Consider the following 20,885-nt stretch of genomic DNA (forward strand, 5'->3'; position numbering starts at 1 on the left):
TAAAGTCTATTTTATCTGTTATTTGTATAACTACCCCAGTCCTATTTTGATTACTGTTTGCATGGATAATTTTTTAACACCCTTTCATGTGCATGTTTGAATCTCCTGTAAACAGTCATGCTTTTTTTTTTTTCTGTTCTGCCAATCTCTGCCTCTTGACTGGAGAATTTAATCCATTTAGATTTATAGTAGCAACTGATATTGCAGGACTTTCTTCTCCTCTTTTGCTATTTGGTCTTGTATATCTTATAACAATTCTGACCCTCAGTTTTTCTGTTAATGTCTACTTGCATGTTTATTTGATTTTTTATGTGATACCATTTTGAATCCCTTTTCATTTCTTTCTCATAAATATTTTTCATATATTTTCTTTGTGATTACTATGGAGCTTAAATTTAACATCCTAAATCTAGAACAATCACATTTAATTTGTTACCAGCTTTACTTCAATAGCATACAAATACAGTGTTCCTTTACTCCTCCATCTCACCTCCTTTTTGGTCTTTCATAGAAATTATATCCTTATACCTTGTATCTTCGTAACTACAGATTTATCTTTTTTTTTCTTATTGTCTGCTCGTTTTCTATTTGTTTTTTCTTTTTTTAGGAGGCACTGGGAACTGAACCTGGGACGTCCCTTGTGGGAGGCAGGCACTCAACTGCTTGAGCCACATTGCCTCCCCAATCTTTTTTTTTTCTTCTTCTATCTGGTTGCGTCATTGTCTTTTTGGTGCATTGCTTTGCCATATGGGTGCCTGTGCCTCACCCCCAGGACTGGGATGCCTTTTTTCTTTTTTTATCAGAAGGGATTGAACCTGGGTCCTCCATATGGTAAATGGGGGCTCAGTTGCTTGCGCCACAGCCACTTCCCATCATTACTTTTTATGAATTTCCATTTTAGAACCTAGAGTAAGTAAAAATTGGAGCTGCATACTAAAACATACAGTATAATATTACTGGCATTTTTAATTATCCATACGGTTACCTTTACCAAAGGCCTGTTTTTTCTTTATGCCACTTTGTTCCAGTCTCTAGTGTCCTTTCTTGTCTATCTGAAGTACTCCTTTTAGCATCCTTGTCACGTAAGTCTTGTGGTGGTAAACTTCCTCTGCTTTTGTTTATCTGGGAGTATCTTAATCTCTCCCTCATTTTTGAAAGAAAGTATTGCCAGATATAATATTCTTTGTTGGGAATTATTTCCTTTCAGCAGTTGAAGTATTTTAATCCATTGCCTTCTTGCCTCCATGGTTTTTGAAGAGAAATCAGTGTTTAATCTTGTTGGAATTCCCTTGTACATAACTTGGTTTTCTCTTGAAGGTTTCAGAACTCTCTCCTGGTCCTGGGCATTGAACTGTTTGATTACTTTGTGTCTTTTGTGGTTCATTTTGAATGTGTTTGTTGGGATTCTTGAATGTGTATATTCATGTCTTCCATTAAATCTGGAAAAGTTTCCACCATTATTTCTTTGAATATTCCTCCTGCCCCTTCCTCCCTCTGTCCTCCTTTGGAGATGCTTATAGAGTGTATATTCATATGCTTGATGCTTTCCAACAGATCTCTTAGACTCTGTTTGCTTAAATTTTTTTTTTTTCTTCTCATCTTGAATCATTTCAGTCATTCTGTCTTTGAGATCACGGATTCTTTCTTCTGCTACCTTCAATCTCTTGAAAACCCCTAGGGAATTTTTCATTTCAGTTATTTGGCCTTCACAATTCCAGTATTTCCTTTTGGTTCCCTTTTCAAATTTCTATTACTTTATTGAGATTCTTATCTTTTCTTTCATTGTTTTCCTCATATCCTTTAGTTCTTTTTCCATATTTTTCTTTTACTCCTTGAGCATATGGAGGGTCATTTTTTGAAAATCTTTGGTATGTCTGAAGACTGGTCTTCATCATTTCCTGTTCTTTTCTTTCTTTGTCATGTAATCTTTTGTTGTACACTATACATTTAGTATTTTAAAAGGTTTGCTCTGGAATTTAGTCCCAAGCTCTCTGTTCCTTATACTTCAATCCAGCTAGTGATATGATAGATTTCCTTAAGTGCCAGGAGCTCACAATAACAAACAAACCAATGCAAATATTGTTTCTTCCAGTCTTTGCAAACTAGCTCTGCACTGACTGGTGGTTTGCTTTAGAGCTTAGCCATGCTATCAAGAAAATCAGTCCAAGGCAATTCAAAGTGCAGGGTCCCATGTATCTTATCTGAGCCTGCTTAGAGCCTGCTTCTTCTCCTAGGCTTGTGCTAGCATGGCCTTTGGAATTTCCCCATATACAAGACTTTTGAGTGTCCCCTTTATTCCCTTTGAAACAGACTTATACCCCGTTCTTGTATACTTTATTGTATAACTCAAATACAGGTAGTCCTTTACCCCAGGCCACTGTGACTTAATTATATCTTACACTGCTTTATCTGTCTGTGAGCTTCTTCTCTGCCTTCAGGACAAATTCTGGGCAGGCAAACCAGAGGCAAGTTTCCTAGTTCAGTATTTGAGGCTTCTACCTAAGCTATTAGCACTGTTATACAGGCACCATGGTATATGTATATGGTTTTTCTGCTTCCTCTGCAACATGTCAGGGGACCTACCATGGGAGCAGTCTGACTCTACTCCACACCAAAGAGGGATGTTGATGGGGCTAGCAAGGGCACCACAAGCTTCGCCTACTCTTTTTCAAGCTGTTTTTCTTGATTCAGCCTGTGCCTAGTTACAGCAACCCTTTTACTGTTTTCCAGAGTTTGAGGGAAATGGCTCTGCCAGTTTTTTTTTTAGTTGTTCAAATATTCTATTGGATTGCAGCACCTTGGAATGTGTCTTCCACCACCATTTTGGTCCCCTGGAGGACCGAACTGCTTACTTTTAAAAAATAACAAACATGTATTAAATTTAAAAGAAAATATGTATTATGTATCTAACCCCATTTATAAATGAACAATTAGAGCAAACTTTTTTTCTACTTTGTGTCGTCTTTATATATTGAAGTTATGAACCTGAATCTAGTTATAGAGGACAAAGGCAGTACTTGTCTGTGAACTGATGAGTATGCATAAATGAATGATTTCACTCTTTTAACATTTAGAACACCCTTTAAAATCATAACCTGGTTGAATGAGTCATGTGTTTTGTATATCTAGCATATGAAAGCATTCTTATCACTGGGTAAGGGAAAATTTAATAATCATCCACATGGTATTAAAAATGTGTTAGGGAACAGATGTGACTCAAGTGGTTTAGTACCCACCTCCCACATGAGTGGTTCCAGAGTTAGTTTGCAGTGCCTTCTGAAAAAACAACAACAACAACAAGCAAAACAAATGACAAAACCAACTCAGAGAAGCCTATGTGGCTCAGCAGTTGAGTGCTGGCTTCCTACGTACAAGATCCCAGTTCAATCCCTGACCCCCGATACCTCAAAAAAATAAAAATAAAAATAAAATAAAATACATATATATGTGTGTGTGTGTGATATTAGCATATTTCATTTAAAATAATGTTGGATTGAGGAATATAAATTTATTTTAATTAAGTTTGGTTGAGCAATTTAAAGTTTTAAATCTATGAAAAGAAACACTAAAACAATTTCTTTAAAAAAGCAATAAATTTTTAATATTTATATCAAAATAATGGATTTTAAAGTATTTTTCTTTTTGTGCTTGTTATTTTATAATAAATGTGCTATAATTGTTTTATCTTTTAATTTTTTAATCCTTAAGTATAAATTTACAACAATCATAGGTTAAAATACTAATTTTATGTGTCTAATAAGTTCATTTTATATGACGGAATCAAATTTTATCATAGGTTTCGTCTTGATATATATCGATGTTTGGCCAGTCCAGCTCTAATAATGTTAACCGAGGAGGATCCAATTCTAAGAGCATTTGAACTTAGTGCTGATCTAAAAGAACTAAGCCTTGTGGAGGTGGAATTCAGGTGGGAATGAATGGAAATTGTAAATTATGTAATGTCTTTTGTTTCAGAACCTTTTTAGCCTGAGTTTCTTCATAGGCCAGATTATAATTTGTATTTATTTACATTTGATCCAAGATGACCACAACTTGCTTCTACTTGCTACCATCTTTTGGGATTTTCTTTCTCCCTCAAAGGAACAGACCCTGTTGCTACTTGGACTGCTCCTCTCCCTTCTGCCTGACTGCCACACCTCATCACCTTTATTTCCCCCTGCTTTCAACCTTGCCGAAGGCATTTTAGGGCAGCATGGAGGGCAGTAGGAATGGTAGTCTAAAATAGGAGCAAACTTATTGCAACTACTTCTTTCTGTCTCATTACCAAATTTTATAACCATCCTCAGAAGCTGATGCTTCAGATCAGTCTAAAGCATATTAAATATTTTCTGTATGTCAGGGATGTTCCATACACACAGGCTTAGGCCCTTTTCACTGTTTAGTGAGATTTTCTGCTAGAAGAAACATACATGTAAATATAAAAATAAAATACTATTTAAAAGAGGAATGAATACCTACTACAAGTTTTCTTCTAAAATGAAAATTAACATAATTCTGGTGTTTTGCATGCCCAAGGAATCACTGTTATCATCTTCCATAAGAGGGATAAGTAGGGGAAAAAAGACTTAGGAAAAGCAGCCTATTAAAAATGACTGATTGAAGCATAAAAATTAAAAAAAAAAATTTTTAAAGACTCTTAGAAAACTACATTTACTGTATATGAGAGAAAATGTTGAGATTTTCCCTTACACTAGAGTATCCCCAGAGTCACTTGAAGAAAGAAGATACTCCTTGATCCATATTCTTGCCAGGCCCTACTGCCTGCAAGATTTCTATGGTTTTATACCTATTGCAACCTTTCCTTTTGTGACCATTTGCTATTGGTACCCTGTGCCTTATGGGCACTCTACTTATGGGCACTGACTAGATAAAATTGAATAAGTTCAAACTTCTACTTATTGAAAGGGCAGTGAGAAATTAACTTTTTTTTTTTTTTGGCCTTAACAGTAGTGCATACTGTGTTTTTTGATAGCTCTGAGTTACAGAAACTTTTAAAAAAAAAACATGTATAAGTTTTTAAGTTTGAAATTACTATAGTTTAATTTGGATAAATTGAAATTTATTTAAATTTATTTTATTACATAAAGAATATATTTTATAATATATGAGAGATGACTAAACATGGAATTTGCCACTTTTAACTTTGTTAGCATAATGAGTTGTTATTTTTCAAATATAAAGAACTTCCTATTATAATCCCATAATTTGAATTGTGAGTTCTCATATAGAACAAAATTCGTTCAACTTCCAGAAAGGATTTGAGACAACTGCTTTTGATTATATTTTAATCATAGAATTAAAAAATTAGAGTTGGAAGGGTAACATAGAAAGAAGTTTTAGGCAAAACTTATAGAGAATAAAGACAAATGAGCTAAATGAAGAACTGGTTGACATGTAGTATCAGAATATTTAGGAATATCAGTATGTAGAAGGGTATATTGTGCTCATCTAAGATTATCAGTATGAACACAGGGAGCATAACAGTGTTGAAGTTTTCCTCAAAGCTGTTAGGTAAAGCACCAGTTAGGTTCCTTTGACTATGTCAGCACAAAATGACTTCAGATTTTGAGTAGCACTGTGAAAATTTAAATGTTACTAAGTAAAATTTTCTAATGAATACAGCTTAATTAGAAGATGACAGTGACATTTGTAATAAACTGTTGAATTTTGTAGGAATGATTATGAGGAACTAGCCCGGCAATGTAAAATGTTTGCTAAAGACTTGCTTGCACAAGCTCGAAATTCACGTGAATTGGAAGTTATCCTAAACCATACTTCTAGTGATGAGCCAATTGACAAACGGGGATTACTAGAAGAAAGAATGAATTTAAGTCGTCTAAAACTTGCTATCAAATATAACCAAAAGGAGGTATGAGGTTTTCTGTGATATATTTAAACTATTTCCTCCGTAGTAGTTTAGTGTCTCAGAGCAAAGGCTTTGGAGTGACACATTTGGATTGAGATCCTAGTTCTGCTTTATACAATTGTGTGTCCTTGGGAAAGTTATTGAATCTATCTGAGCTTTAAGTTTTAAAATTAATTTAAAAAATGTATTAAAAGCATTTAGCACAGTGAGTATAGCATTACCTAAGTACTCAAATGGTAGTTGCTATTATTTTTGACAATTAATAATTATATAAGTAATTTGGATGTTTATTTAATGTTTTTACTAAATAGTAACTATATAGGTAACATCCTATGTAATAAATACCTATATAATGAAGTTTCCATCTTGTGTTTGTCTTTCCTAGGTTTATTTTATTGATCTGGTTATAAATACCCCTTTCTATAGTAATAGTACCTTTCTATTTAAAAATAAAGCATCAGATATTATATATCCTGATTCTTCTTATTTGTTAATTCATTGTGAAACCCAAAGGTGGAGAGGCGCATGATATGATAACTAAGTTGAATCTGGCTCTTCTGGCATCATCCCTTCCTATTAAGGGAAATAACCATTTCTACTCCCCATACACACACATGCATATGATTCAGGAACTTGAAGAAGGAAGGTATGCACTTTAAATTTCATTTTTTGAGATAATTTACTAAACATGGGTATTTATATGTAGACAATGATATCCAGTTGATAGTATGGGGTATTGATAAATGATACTTTTAACATCTTGCTTCTAAGACCCATTATTTTCATTATTAACCTAAATGTTAGAATAAATCTTACCTATCAAATTTATATTAATACAAATGTGAGAATGAAATAGACAATGGTAGAAGGCAAGAAACAGGGCTTTTGGTGGTAGGAGCTGAATTTTTTCTCTTGGTTGAAAATGAACTTCACAATAGCTTTGTGACTTAGGAAATTGATGCAAGATATTAAGGTGTTTAAGATTACCTAGATAATATATGGGTTATCCAAGTCTCTGGCTTCAAATTCTGTACTTTTACTACTGCTCCAAAGTTCCTGCTTATTTCTAAAAAAATAAGTAAGTACAAGAATTAGAGGAGCACTGTAGATAGAAGATTATAAATCAATAACTTAGCTATGGGGATTCAAAAGAAATACAATTCTAATGTTTTTAAGTAGAGACAGAGAATATAGGAACCCTGATGTAATTTTCCTCTAGTTTTATATTTTGATTAGATCTTAGGTTAATATACTTAATTATGTGTTCTACAGCCTTAAATGGACATGAAATACTAGAAAAATGATAGATAAGAAGATGAATATACAAGGTCAACTTAAGTGATTAGGAAAAGAACCTCAAAGAAAGATTGAAAGATTAGCCTGATTAGGGAAGGAACATCTAAGAGACAATTACCTAATGGTATATATAATCCAGATGTTTCATTCTAAAGAAGATAAAAGGAAATAAGAAGCAATGGTGATTTCTCTTAGCTGAAAGGAAGGCTTATGAAAACAAAACCCTGAAAAAGAGAGTGAGAAAAGTTTTTTAACCTTTCTTAAAATTCCAATATAATGTAATCTTCTGGGAATGGTTGAGTTTACTGCTATCAGGTCACAGTAGATGGACCCTGATAGCGCTATACCCTGTAATTTTAAGGATAAATGAAAATGTAAATTAATTTTTAAACTAATTTTCTAAATATGATCAAAGGGGAAAATATTATTTTCCCAAATAGTTAGTAGACTTTGTTTTTATTAACTGTTGCTGAATAACAAACTACCCTGAAAGTTAGTGGCATTAAACAACAATTATTTTGTTGTGCTTATGGATTCAGTGGGTCAGGGATCAGAAAAAGGCATGACAGAAATGGTTTGTCCCTATTCCACCATGTCTGGGGTCTCAGCCAAAAATAGCCAAGTGACTGGGGACTGTAATCATCTGGAGGCTTCTTCACTCACATATATGGCACCTGGAACTCTTTCCTGGAGTGCCAACATGTGATCTTTCTATGTAACATGGGCCTCCTCACAGCATGGTTGCTTCATGGTAGTAGAACTTTTTACATGGCATCTCATGGCTCCAAGACTAAGTGTTACACTTTGGAAGCTATATGATCTTTTAAGACATAGCTTCAGAAATCACTTCTGTTAGAATCTATTGGTTAAAGCAATCACAAGCTTTGTACTGACCCAGCTTTTGATGGGAAGTATATCAAAGAATTTACAGCCATGTTTTAAAACCTCCATAGAGTTAGAATATTTCCAATTGAATATATTTTTATGATCCATAGCATACACTTGGTATATTTTTTTCATACATCCCCTATTATTGACACTATGCTTTAGTATTATACGTTTGTTATAGTTCATGAGAGAACACTGTCATATTTGTACTATTAATCACAGTCCCATCTTTCATCACATGGCTCAGTGTTATATAGTCCCATGCCTTGTACATTCTATCACAGAGTTGTGTAAATCATTGCCCTAGTAAACCTTTGAACATTTTCCTTAGCCCAAAAGAAAAAATCCCATGCCCACCCCCCACCATTGATCATCAGCATTGATACAGCACCTTCTTTAACATTGATGGGAGAATATCACAACGCCACTGCCAACCACAGTCCATAACTTACATCAGTTGTATTTTCCCATGCATCGCTATGTTCTTACCACCGTGTAATAGTGATGCACACCTGTTCCAGTCCATAGCCGTGCGCTCCTGTACCTGCATCATCAATCACAATCCTCATTCACCTCCGGGTTTGCTATGTTATTCAGTCCCTAAATTATTCTCCAGCTTTCTTTCATCCAATTGAAATTTGTTCTTCCAAATTCATATTTAACATGCCTTCTCATTAAATCATTGTTATAGAGAAGAAAACAATCAGTCCTGAGATTGCTTTAATATTTAGGGGCAGGGAAAAACCACTAAGTTTGAGATTCTACTAAACTTAGTAGGAGGCAAACCTTTTTCTCTTCCAGGTATTTCACTTTGGGTCACAGATCAAAATTCCCTAAGACCTTTCTTATCTGAATGGAAGAATAGAGAATAAAGTAAGACTTAATTGCCAAAAATAATTATAGTATATTGAAGATTTCTTGATTAGCACCATAAAAAAACAGCAGAAAAACTGTCCACGCAATTTTTTGTTGTATTCTACTAATTATATTCTATCTCATGATAAATCTTTCTAAAACTGAATATCGTCCAAATATTCTTGGACTAGCTGCTTAATTTTACAACTATCCAATTGTTCTTTATTTTGCTAATTTCAAACCATATCATATTATTTTATCCAGAGTTATCAGGACCCTTAAGTTATACTTTACAATAAAAATTTACCTCTGAAATTTGTAAACTAAGGAAGATGTGTAAACTTTGGTAAATTCATTCCACTACTTGAACTAAAATTTTTCTCTCATTTGACAATATTTTACCTTTTCTTCTCATGTGAAACTCAGTTGTAAATGGTACATTTAATACGTTTTAAGAAATTCTGTGTTTTGCTAAAACATGGATAGGTCTCATATTTAGATTAGGATTCTTTTCCTATCTGGACATCCTGTTTAGCTATTATCAGTAGTTTCTTTAGATGGAAAATATTCAAGTATTAATTAATAAAAAATGATGTCTCTTTCTATGGAGAGTGTTAACTTTTAAATTTCATATGCATTATTATAAAAGTCTTTATAAATTAAATGTGGTAAAATGACCAAGCAGGCTAATAATACTATTTATTACTTTATAGTGCATGTTATGTGCCAGGCACTATTTGAAGGGCTTTATATTTATCTTCACAAAATTTATGAGCATATGTTATTATTATCTCAATCTTATAGAGGGGAATTTGAGGCTCAGAGAGGTTTAAAAACTTGCTCAAGGTCATTTAGTAAGCGGCAGAGCCTGGAGTTGAAACTAGGTAATCTGGCTCCAGAGTCTATGCTCTTAATCTCTACACTCTTTTATTTTATTTTTTTGTCGGGAAAAATATATGTAAATGTATAGAATTGATTTTTGAATATCAACTAAATAATGGTATTGTCAGTTGGTATTTAAGGTTTTATTTTACTTTTTTTCTGTGTGTGTATGTCCTTTTCAGTTTGTCTCCCAGTCTAACTGCCAGCAGTTCCTGAACACTGTTTGGTTTGGACAGATGTCAGGTTATCGACGTAAGCCCACCTGTAAGAAGATAATGACTGTTTTGACAGTTGGCATCTTTTGGCCAATTTTGTCACTTTGTTATTTAATAGCTCCCAAATCTCAACTTGGCAGAATCATTCACACACCTTTTATGAAATTTATTATTCATGGAGCATCATATTTCACATTCCTGCTGTTACTAAACCTATATTCTCTTGTCTACAATGAGGATAAGAAAAATACAATGGGACCAGCCCTTGAGAGAATAGACTATCTTCTTATACTGTGGATTATTGGTAAGTATCATGTTAGTTTAAATGAGTATGCCTCTACTTAGTCCATTAATTCTTCCTTGCGTGATGATATTATGAACATCTGAGTTCAAGTTGTAATTATATGTTGTTTACACAGCAAGAATTTGAACTTTTCTATGATCATTGAAGACTTAACTAACACTTTCATAAAGATACATGTTCCCAAATTTGATGATAAGGAAGCAGAACTCTTATTTAATATTACTTAAATGTATAGACATTATAAATTCTTTATTCTCAGACCCTGAATTTATTCATGATTGTTAAAATAGAAAAACAAATTTTTACTGAGTGCTTTTTTGATATAAGAGCATGAACCTTTTCTCGTGTATTTGGACCTTAATACATTTTATACTCCACTGCAGTTTAAAAGTTAGCTCTTCTGTTTCATTTTATCATTAGTTTTCTTTCTGAGAACTGATGAACATTTGTAGTTACATCTTACTTTATCCCCATTGTAAAAATTTAGATTTAAAGGGTCCCAGGCAACTCATGCCTTAATTCAGTCCTTTGTAATGATAACCAGATCTCTTTCGAAATTACAGGGTTGTTTTTTGTTGTTTTTTTTAATTTAAGACATTTCATTTTCTGAAAATTGTTTTTTATAAATATTGTGCTATGTAATAAAAATCTTAAATGACCTATAGTTTTTACTCTCTTTGCCTTTTTCTGGGGCAGTAGAAAGATCTATTCTTATCTTTCACTATCTACTTTATTTCCCTCTGGATCTTTATCCCATCTATCAACTATTTGCTGAGTAAAAAAATATTGAAATTTAGTCTTTTCTATGATATAAAACACATTGTAAAATTGAATGTCTTTTATGTTCTTTATTGTTTAAATTATTAAGTAATTTGAGAAGAGTTAATATACAGTTAATGTACAGTTACTATACAGTTTTAGTTTTCCTTCAGTTATAAAAATAATTTCAGATTTTGAAAGTTTTTGTTTTTATTTAGATATCAAGTCAAGTAACTCAATTTCAACCAGAATTTTACTTTTAGTGGTAATCAATATATGATGTGTTAATGTTAAAATTTAGGTAGATAAATGAAAAATAGGATACATCTGAAAAAGTGGAATTAATAATTCCTTCTTGTTAATATTTGTGTTTTTAGTATTTCTGTTATATCTATAAATTAATATTTTAATTAAAGAAATAATTTTTGCTTTATGATTTATTGTTCCATATCACATTACTCTAGATCTTTCCAATGTGAAATTTGTTTATATTGTTGTTTTTTTAAAAAGATTTGTTTATCTTCTCCCCCCCCCCAATCCTGTTGTCTGCTCTCTGTGTCCATTTGCTGGGTGTCCTGTGTCTGCTTGTATTCTCATTAGGTGGCTCCAGGAACTGATCCTGGGACCTTCTGAGTGGGAGAGAGGTGATCATTCTTTTGTGCCAACTCAGCTCCCTGATCTGCTGCATCCCTTATTATCTCTCCTCTGTGTCTCATTTTGTTGCATCATCTTGCTGCGCCAGCTCTCCATGCAGGCCAGCACTCCTGCCTGGGCCAGCACTCCTGCCCAGGCCAGCACTCTGTGTAGGCTAGCCCTCCACATTGGCCAGTTCGCCACACAGGCCAGCTTGCCTTCACCAGGAGGCCCCAGGCATTGAACCCTGGACCTCTTATATGGTAAATGGGAGCCCAGTTGCTTGAGCCGCATCTGCTTCCCAATATTGTTATTTGAATAGGTAAAAAACAAATAAGGCTGAAAGAAATCGCAAAGAAATACTTTTCCCCTCTATTTATTTAAATTATTTCTAAAATATTGTTCTATATACCTTAGTCTTAAAGAAAGGAAAATTTTTATCACTGAACTCAAAGAACCATACCATTCTTTATTTTTTTTTGTTTTTATTTTTTTAATGTTACATTAAAAAAATATGAGGTCCCCATATACCCCTCACCCCCCTCACCCCACTCCTCCCCCCATAACAACAACCTCCTCCATCATCATGAGGTGTTCATTGCATTTGGTGAATACATCTCTGAGCACCGCTGCACCTCATGGTCAATGGTCCAAACTATAGCCCACACTCTCCCACAGTCAAACCAGTGGGCCATGGGAGGACATACAATGACTGGTAACTGTCCCTGCAGCACCACTCAGGACAACTCCAAGTCCCGAAAATGCCCCCACATCGCATCTCTTCCTCCCACTCCCTACCCCCAGCAGCCACCATGGCCACTTTCTCCACACCACATTTTCTTCAATTACTAATCACAGTAGTTCATGAATAGAATATCAGTAAATCCACTCTAATCCATACTCTATTCCTCCATCCTGTGGCCCTAGAATGGCTGTGTCCACTCCACATCTATATCAAGAGAGGGCTTAGATTCCACATGGATGCTGGATGCAATTCTCCTGCTTTCAGTTGTAGGTACTCTTGGCTCCCTGGTATGGTGGTGGACCTTCTTCACCTCCATGTTAGCTGAGTGGAGTAAGTCCAATAAACCAGAGTGTAGGAGCTGCAAGTCTGTTGAGGCCCAGGGCCGGGCTATCACATGGTCAGTCCAGAGATTCAGGTCCCCTGGGTATACATTAAACCCCAGCACCAACTACAGTTCCGGTTAAAGTAACAGGAGAGGCTTGTGGACAGAGATCACATCTGAGTCCAGCTCCATCACACAGAAACATAAACTCCAAAGTAGGGCCAACTGACATGGCACTAAACTCCATCTGCCTTGACCATAGAGCCTGTGGGTCTCTGCAGCTCTCAGAAGAACCAGTACCTGGGGTGCATCTACTTTTATCTGTCTCTGGGACTCTGCTCAGGTGTGCATAAGGGCAACCCCTCTGATAACCTCCTGGCTTTTTTTGGAGACTCATAGCCATATAAACTCATTTGTCCTTTCCATTTCCCCCTTTTATTCAGATCAAAAAGCATTTTTAACTCCTGGTATTATATGTAGACTGAGATATTCTGCTGTTCCGAGTTGACCCTTTTATTCAAGGTCATTTTCCAGTTACATCATCAACTGGTACTAGGTAGTAATCTCTTGGCGCCAGGGAGGCTCATCCCCGGGAGTCATGTCCCACACTGGGGAAAGGCAACACATTTACATGCTGAGTTTGGCTTTGAGACTGGCTACATTTGAGCAATACGGAGGCTCTCAGGAGGTAACTCGTAGGCACCCTGCAGCTCTAGACCTTGTTCTTATTTCAGGTGCACAGACTTACAAGCATAGTCATTAATATCAAGGGCTCATTGTTGGACCTTCCTTCCTTTTTGGTCTTTGTTGTTGCACTTGGGCATACCATTCTTTAGATAGCAAAAATATTGCTATGGTCACTGAGTTTCATAATAACAGTAAAACTGTGGCCACTCACTTTTAAGGATGGTGGCTCTTTCAGTAACCTATTATGTACACATACATATATGCACACACATGATTAACTTTCTAACCATATTCTGCCTTGCTAGAAGAATGCTTGCCAATTATGTCAGTGAAATTCACGGAACCATTTTACTTTTCTCAGCAAAGCTTCTGCTTTGGAACAACTAAATCTGAATAAACCTTCTCAAAGCTGTCTTCTAGGGTTGCTGTATAGTTAGATTACTCTTGGCTTCAATAAATATATAGATATGAAAGTGCTTTCAATGAACATATAAGAATAGTTTGCCTATATATCTAAAGGCACACATTGATTCAATTTCTTATTTCAAGCAATAAGCCCAGAAGTATATTAGCTTAATTTGGTGGTGGTGTATAATGAGGATGTTATGGATAGAAATTTTTGAGAATGCTTCATGTCTAGCCCAGGAGAATTATTCTGCCTATTGGTAAGCCAAGGAAGATTCTACTTTGCTTAACTGGATCTCCATCTATGTGTTATACTGCTGCATTCCGTTTTGTTGTTTTTGTTACTTTATGTTCTCCTTTAAAATGTCCTAATGAAGAAATGTATTTTAAAAATATCTTGGATTATATTATGGCTTGTGGTACTCATAGGCATATATAATTATAGAGGAATTTATGGCCAAATAAAGGGGATTATTTTTGTCATTGTTGGTTTAATTTGGTTTTTAATTTGTGTATATTTATTCATTTAACAAATTTTGCTGTGCATCCATTATGTATCAGACACTATTTTGGGCATTTTAAATATCAGTTAATAAAACAAAGATTCTTACCCTTGTAGAGTTTCCCCAAAGTGGGGGGATGATGTAGTCAATTAAGATAGATATAATAAGTAAATTATATTCAATGTTAGAAAGTGATAAATATTATGGGGGGAAAAATAAGAAAAACAGAGTTAGAAAGATTGAGATAGGACTTGGAATTTTAAATATGATGGTTTGGGTAGATAGTGAGCAAAGACTTGAAGAAGAGAGGGAGTTAGTCAAATGGATATCTGAGTGGGGCCATTTCCAGCTGGAGGGAAGAGTATGTGAAGGCCCGACAGCAGGAATCTTGTGTATTCAAACCACAGCAAGGAAGCTAGGAAACCAGTGTAACTGGAATTGTGTAAGGAGAGATTAATAGAAGATGTCACAGAGGAGGTATAAAGTAGGGCTTTGTAGGCCATTATTGTAAGGACTTTGGTTTTGACTCAGAGTGAAGTGGAATACTAAGGGAAGGTGCAGTGCCCTCTGTGCACAATGAGCAGCAGTGGTCTTACGTTGACAGTCACACTCACAAGACATAGTAGACTAAAACCTGGCACCAGGTTTACTTTGCTTTGTGGGATACATGATAGGAAAAACAGTGTGTCAGCATGATAGCTTTAAATATATCTTTTTTGGGAGTCCATACAAAAGTCCAGGTGCTGCATCCTAGTCCCACAGCAGGCACAGTCATTTGTAAGGGATGAGACCATAGAATGGGTGTGAGATATCCCAGTTAGGAAGCCTCAAATCCAGGAGTAACTGTTCTCTTTTAAAAGCCCAAGAGCGTAGCTCCCACTCTAGGTACAGCCTGAATGAAGAGAAGCATCACCACAGCTGAGGCCTACACAGTCCTGGCTATGTATACCTTCAGGGCCTGTGAGTTCGCTCACAGTGCTGCCAGCCCTGATGCAGTTTCCTAGTCAGGGGTTGTTTTTGCAACATTGTTGAACACAGCCTACCTTCTATGTTTTTCTTAACATTGTATGTTTCTGAGGTAACCATTTTAGTAGAGATAACCTGAGGTTATGTTCTCATGGCAAAAGGGTTCAGACATGCTGTTAATCCTTTCTCATCAGGGAGCTACTACAGGCTGTAACACTTTTCGTTTTTATTTATTTATTTATTATTTTTAAAGCTTCAGATTACATAAATGTTACATCAGAAATACAGGAGATTCCCATATGCCCCACTCCTACCCCCTCCCACACTTGCCCACATTAACAACATCTTTCATTAGTGTGGTACATATCTCACAATTGATGATCACATAAAAGTTGAAGCATTGCTACTAACCATGGACTATAGTTTACATTATAGTTTATATTCTGTCCTGCAAAATATTTAGGTTATGACAGAATATATAATGGCCTGTATCCATCAGTGCAGTGCCATGCAGGACAATTCTAATGTCCTGAAAATGCTCCCATATTACACTGTTCTCTCTCCCTCCCCTTAAAACCTCTGGTGGCCACTACCTTTATATCAGTGATAAACATTCTTCCATTGCTAGAATAATAATAAGACTACGGTAGTAAGTCTACTTTAATCTATTGTACATTCCCCAATCTTGGGGATTTGGGGGTAGTGATGCCCATATCTTGCAGTTGCAGACACTCTGTTCCTTGGGATGGGCATTGTCCATCATCAACTCCTTGTTAGTTGTCCTGGGTGAGTCCAGTGAACTGGAGAGTAGGTTTTGCACCCCTGCTGAGACTCAGGGCTGATGGACCAAAGATTAAGTCTCTGGGACATATATTTATCAAGTATAGTGCTAATTATAGGTTGATATTAAAGGAGCAGAAGAACCATGTGCAGAAAAGCTATAAATGAGTCTAACTCTGTTATATTGGAAAGCATAAATTCCAAAGTAAGGCCCACTGACAGGGTGCCAAATTCCTGAGCTGTCTGCCCTGCTTATAGTGTCTGGATGTCTGTAAAGCCCTCAGGAGCCCCACTATTTGAGTCACTGTTTACTGTGGCAGTCAGTGAGATCCTGCTATGATGTGCAGAAGCCTAACCTCTGGAATGACCTCCTGACTCACTTTGAAATCTCTTAGCCATAAAACCTTTCTTTCGTATTAACCATTTTCCCCTTTTGGCCAAGGTCTTTTTCCAGATGCCTTGCTAGTTGGTGCTTAGTAATAATCCCTTTGTGCCAGAGAGGCTCATCCCCAGGAGTCATGATCCATGCCAGGGGTGTGGAGAAGGTAGTACATTTATATACTGAGTTTGGTTTAGAGAGAGGCCACATTTGAGCAACAATGAGGTTCTCAGGAGGCAACTCCTAGACAATATATAATACTAGATTAAGTTTCAATTTGACAAGAAAAGGTTCATAAGTACAGTCATCAATATCAAGGGCCTGGTGTAATGGTCTGTCTTCTTTCATTTGGTACTGCCCTTGTACTCAGGGGATTCTCGCTGTCCTATTAGAGAATGTAGCAGAACTTTCCAGGATGGGAATTCTATATTATTTTAGTTATTGTTTGAATCTCCACCCACCAAGACAATGCCCAATGACACTTGAACTTATGCCTTAGAGGCATGCCCCAGGTGAATCCCTCCCCATGCATGCCCATATCAGCAACACCCTGTGGCCGTGATCCTACCCAGCCTGCAGGGTTTTAAGGCAAGAACTAACATACTGACCTTCATTTTACAAGATCACTCTCGTGGTATTAAGAATAGAGTTTAGGCAGGTAAGGATAGAAGCAAGGATCCTAGTCAGCTATTTCAATAATCGAGGCAAGAGAAGATGGTGGCTTGACATTGAAGTGTTAGTAGAAAGCATTAAATTCTACTTATTAGTCTGCCAAATGGGTGGTGGGGCAAAGTACCAGAATTCTGTTGGCTTTATAAAGGGTATTTATATAGGGTAAAAGCTTATAGTTACAAGCCTGTAAAAAGTCCAACTCAAGAATGCCTCCTCACCAAAATCAGTTGCCACATATTGCAACAAGATGGTTGCCCATTTCTGGCTGGTCTCTGTCTTCCCCTCTGGGCTTCCTCTTCCTCTTGAGGCTCCACTGCTCTTTCTTCCCAATTTCAGCTAAAGGCTGGAATAGGGCTTCCTGTATCAATCTTGGCTGTTCTCTCCCAATCTCGGCTGTTCTTCCCAATCTTGGCTGTAAGCTGTCATGCAAAATGACTTCTCTTTCTCTGTGGCTTCAGCTGTTTGAGCCACTGTCACATGACCAGATTAAAAAAATGACAGTACTCTCTCTTCCCATGTGTCTGTTTGTCTGTGTGAGTCTCTTTATATCAGACTCAGCAAGGGAGCAAGGACTCAACCGAACTCACACCTTACTGACATAGTCAAATAAAAAACCCTAATCTTAACAAGTAATCTAATCAAAAGTCTCTCAGCTGAGTTCAATACAATCAAAGGGTATCACACCCAGAGGAATAGATTCGTTTACAAACATAATCTTTCTCTTTTGGGTATTCATAAAATAATCTTAAACTATTCTAAATATATTCTAAATATATTTTGAAGATAGAAGCCAGCCATAAACTGAGGTGGGGAAGTCTGGAAGTCCAGTGGATTTGCGGAAGGAGATTAGAGTTCAGTTTGGACATGTTAGGATATCTACTAGACATCCAAGTGGAGATGTAGAATAGGCAAATGCCAATACAAACTGGGGGAGAGAGGTTTAGAGGTATAAGTTATTATATGAATATAGTTTAGAGATATAAATTTGAGAGACTACCATAAAGATGGCATGTAAAGCCATGACATTGGATGAAATCACTAAGGGAATGAGTATAGATAGAGAAAAGAATCTGGGATTGAACACTTGTGTAAGTGTGTGCATGTGTGTGTTTTGTATAAATTTATTTGTTTTCATAGGCTTGTTTCACATCACTTAAAATTCCTCTCGGGGAAAGACATTGTTGTATGAAACTTGAGGTTATTTTGTTTCAAATTTTGAGATTTTTGTTTGTTTGTTTTGGATGAGGTTATACTGGCCCAAGTATTATTTATTACTTTGCATCTTAAGTGTTTTTTAGTTTATTGTTGAATTAAGAATATGTTATCTGATTTCTCTATCTTTTTTTTTAGGAATGATTTGGTCAGATATTAAAAGACTCTGGTATGAAGGACTGGAAGACTTTTTAGAAGAATCTCGTAATCAACTCAGTTTTGTCATGAATTCCCTTTATTTGGCAACCTTTGCCCTCAAAGTGGTTGCTCATAACAAGGTGACTGTTAACTATGTTAGTTGGAGGAACAAATGAAGTTTATTTTTAAAAAAAACAAACCTGAGACATTTAGCTATAGAATTATTAAATATGGCCCAAATCTGTGTCTGGTATGTTTTCATTTTAAACCTGTCCATGTGCAAGGGAATAGTGCACATTGTTTCCTTATTTTTCAATAGTTTAAAGGGTATTATTTACCTTTAAATGTTGGTTTCCTTTTATGTGCCAGTCACCATGGTTAATACTTGATATACTCTATCTCATTTTATCCTCACAGGGACTCTATGAGACAATGTCCTTATCCCCATTTTACATATAAGGAAAATCAAGTTCAGAGATGTTAAGTAACTTGTCTAAGACCTCACAGTAAAAAACCAAGACTGGATTTAAACCCAGGTCTGTGTAGACATGCTCTTTCTACCAAATGCCATTTCCTTATATCCGAACTAGATTCATTTACCTCAATCTGTACATACTTAAAATGAGAACATTAATTATAAAATGATTAGTGTTAGATATCTGCCAGAACTTCCAGAAAACAGTTTATCTCAGCAGAATTGATGATACAGTATTATACACATTCCAAATCATGATTATTATCTTACACAGCTTTAAAAATTCTTGGAATTGTCATTACTTTTTCGATGCCTATATTTGTTTATTTAGAATTTGACAAAAATTGAGCCTTATAGACATCTTATGTTTTTACTTTCATCAAGATTTAAGCTCCCCCAAGCCCAGACAAGGTCATAGATTTTATATTAACCATCTTTGTTTAAATCCTGAGTTTAGAATTCTTTTGGGGTATAACATACAAGGAATTAAGATACCATAGACTTTTTTTTTTTTTACTAGAGATTATAGCAAAAAGCAAACTGGTTATCTTACATTATTTTACTTGATTAAAAAATTCTATTCCTTTGACTGACCATTAACAAACATGTTCATTATGTTCAATGTGGTATGTGAAATTTCTGCAAAAATAAGAAATTGGTTAAACCTGTTAAACAGCATAAATATTTCATTAGAGAGGTTAAGGAGCATTACTTTTTCAGAATAATTTCTTTAGTACTAGAAGTGGGGTGCTCATATCATTTATTGTCCAAACCAATACACTTCTGAGAGTAGAAGGGGACACTGTTAATGATTATATCAGAGCAACTGGTATATAATCTAGAATTGTCCCAGCCAACTGGGACATATGGGCACCCTATGTGTAGGTACAATAATTCACTGTTTTTCTCTTGAAATTTAAAAAGAAAAAGAACTTCTGTGGTTCATTCTAGTAACCTGCGTCAAAGTTCTAAATCAGTTTACTATGATAGCTAATTGTCAGTGCAGACTTAAAGTTTGCATGTTATAATTTAAGAAAAACTAACCAACATTTAATTCATTAAAAAGTTTAATGACAACTTTAAAAATTGTTTAATTTTTTTAAACATAAGAATTTCTTTTTAAACCTCACTATAGCATAAATTGATATTGCCTGACATAGAAATCTTTCAGTATTTTAGTTAAAACATTAATGTATCTTTTAAAAAAGGAGAATTCTATAAAACATAGAGATATTCCCAGAGACCTAATTAAAATAGTTTTCTTTCAACAGTCAAAATATTTGTTTTTTATTTTCCTAAATTGAAAGCCCCATTTACCTTTGGCTTTTTGTTCCTAACCTCAGTTTCATGATTTTGCTGATCGGAAGGACTGGGATGCATTCCATCCCACACTGGTGGCAGAAGGGCTTTTTGCATTTGCAAATGTTCTGAGTTATCTTCGTCTCTTTTTTATGTATACAACCAGCTCTATCTTGGGCCCTTTACAGGTAAATAATTTAAATTTCTTAAAGTACATTTGCTAGATGACCTTACTGTTACTTGGTTTTCAAAATAACAAATGGAAGGACACAGCATGTCCATCTGCATTGCTGCTGACTGAATGATAATACATTGCTTTCAGGTTTTCAAACTTTATTGAGCTGTGGTATGTTGGCCCTCTCTCCCCATTCCATGGAGACAGATGTGTTAAAATATAGTTATTATATTTCAGTCAATAGAAAAACATAAAAATCTTTTTACTAATATGGATCTCATGTTTAAAGTTTTAGGTATTTTAGGTGCTAAGTATGAGGGCTGTCCTGTGCAAAAATAATCATACATTATGATAATTTTGAAAATATCTATGCTATATTTTAAAATTACGGTTTCACTTTTGTTTAAT

The 20,885-nt window shown here is 35.4% G+C and overlaps 1 protein-coding gene across 4 annotated transcripts in view; it reads left to right on the forward strand.

Moving 5' to 3' along the window:
* The window catches only part of TRPC1 (transient receptor potential cation channel subfamily C member 1), a 114,179-nt gene that overhangs the window by 65,578 nt on the left and 27,716 nt on the right, over positions 1–20,885 (forward strand). For all 4 annotated transcript variants that reach the window (XM_058295104.2, XM_058295105.2, XM_058295106.2 and 1 more), the window contains 5 exons: positions 3,797–3,928; positions 5,695–5,890; positions 9,991–10,327; positions 18,529–18,668; positions 20,347–20,490. In XM_058295104.2, the coding sequence (XP_058151087.1) occupies positions 3,797–3,928; positions 5,695–5,890; positions 9,991–10,327; positions 18,529–18,668; positions 20,347–20,490 (949 nt within the window). The remainder of the gene's footprint in view (positions 1–3,796; positions 3,929–5,694; positions 5,891–9,990; positions 10,328–18,528; positions 18,669–20,346; positions 20,491–20,885) is intronic.

Source organism: Dasypus novemcinctus, chromosome 4 (assembly GCF_030445035.2).
Source record: "Dasypus novemcinctus isolate mDasNov1 chromosome 4, mDasNov1.1.hap2, whole genome shotgun sequence".
NCBI lineage: Eukaryota > Metazoa > Chordata > Mammalia > Cingulata > Dasypodidae > Dasypus > Dasypus novemcinctus.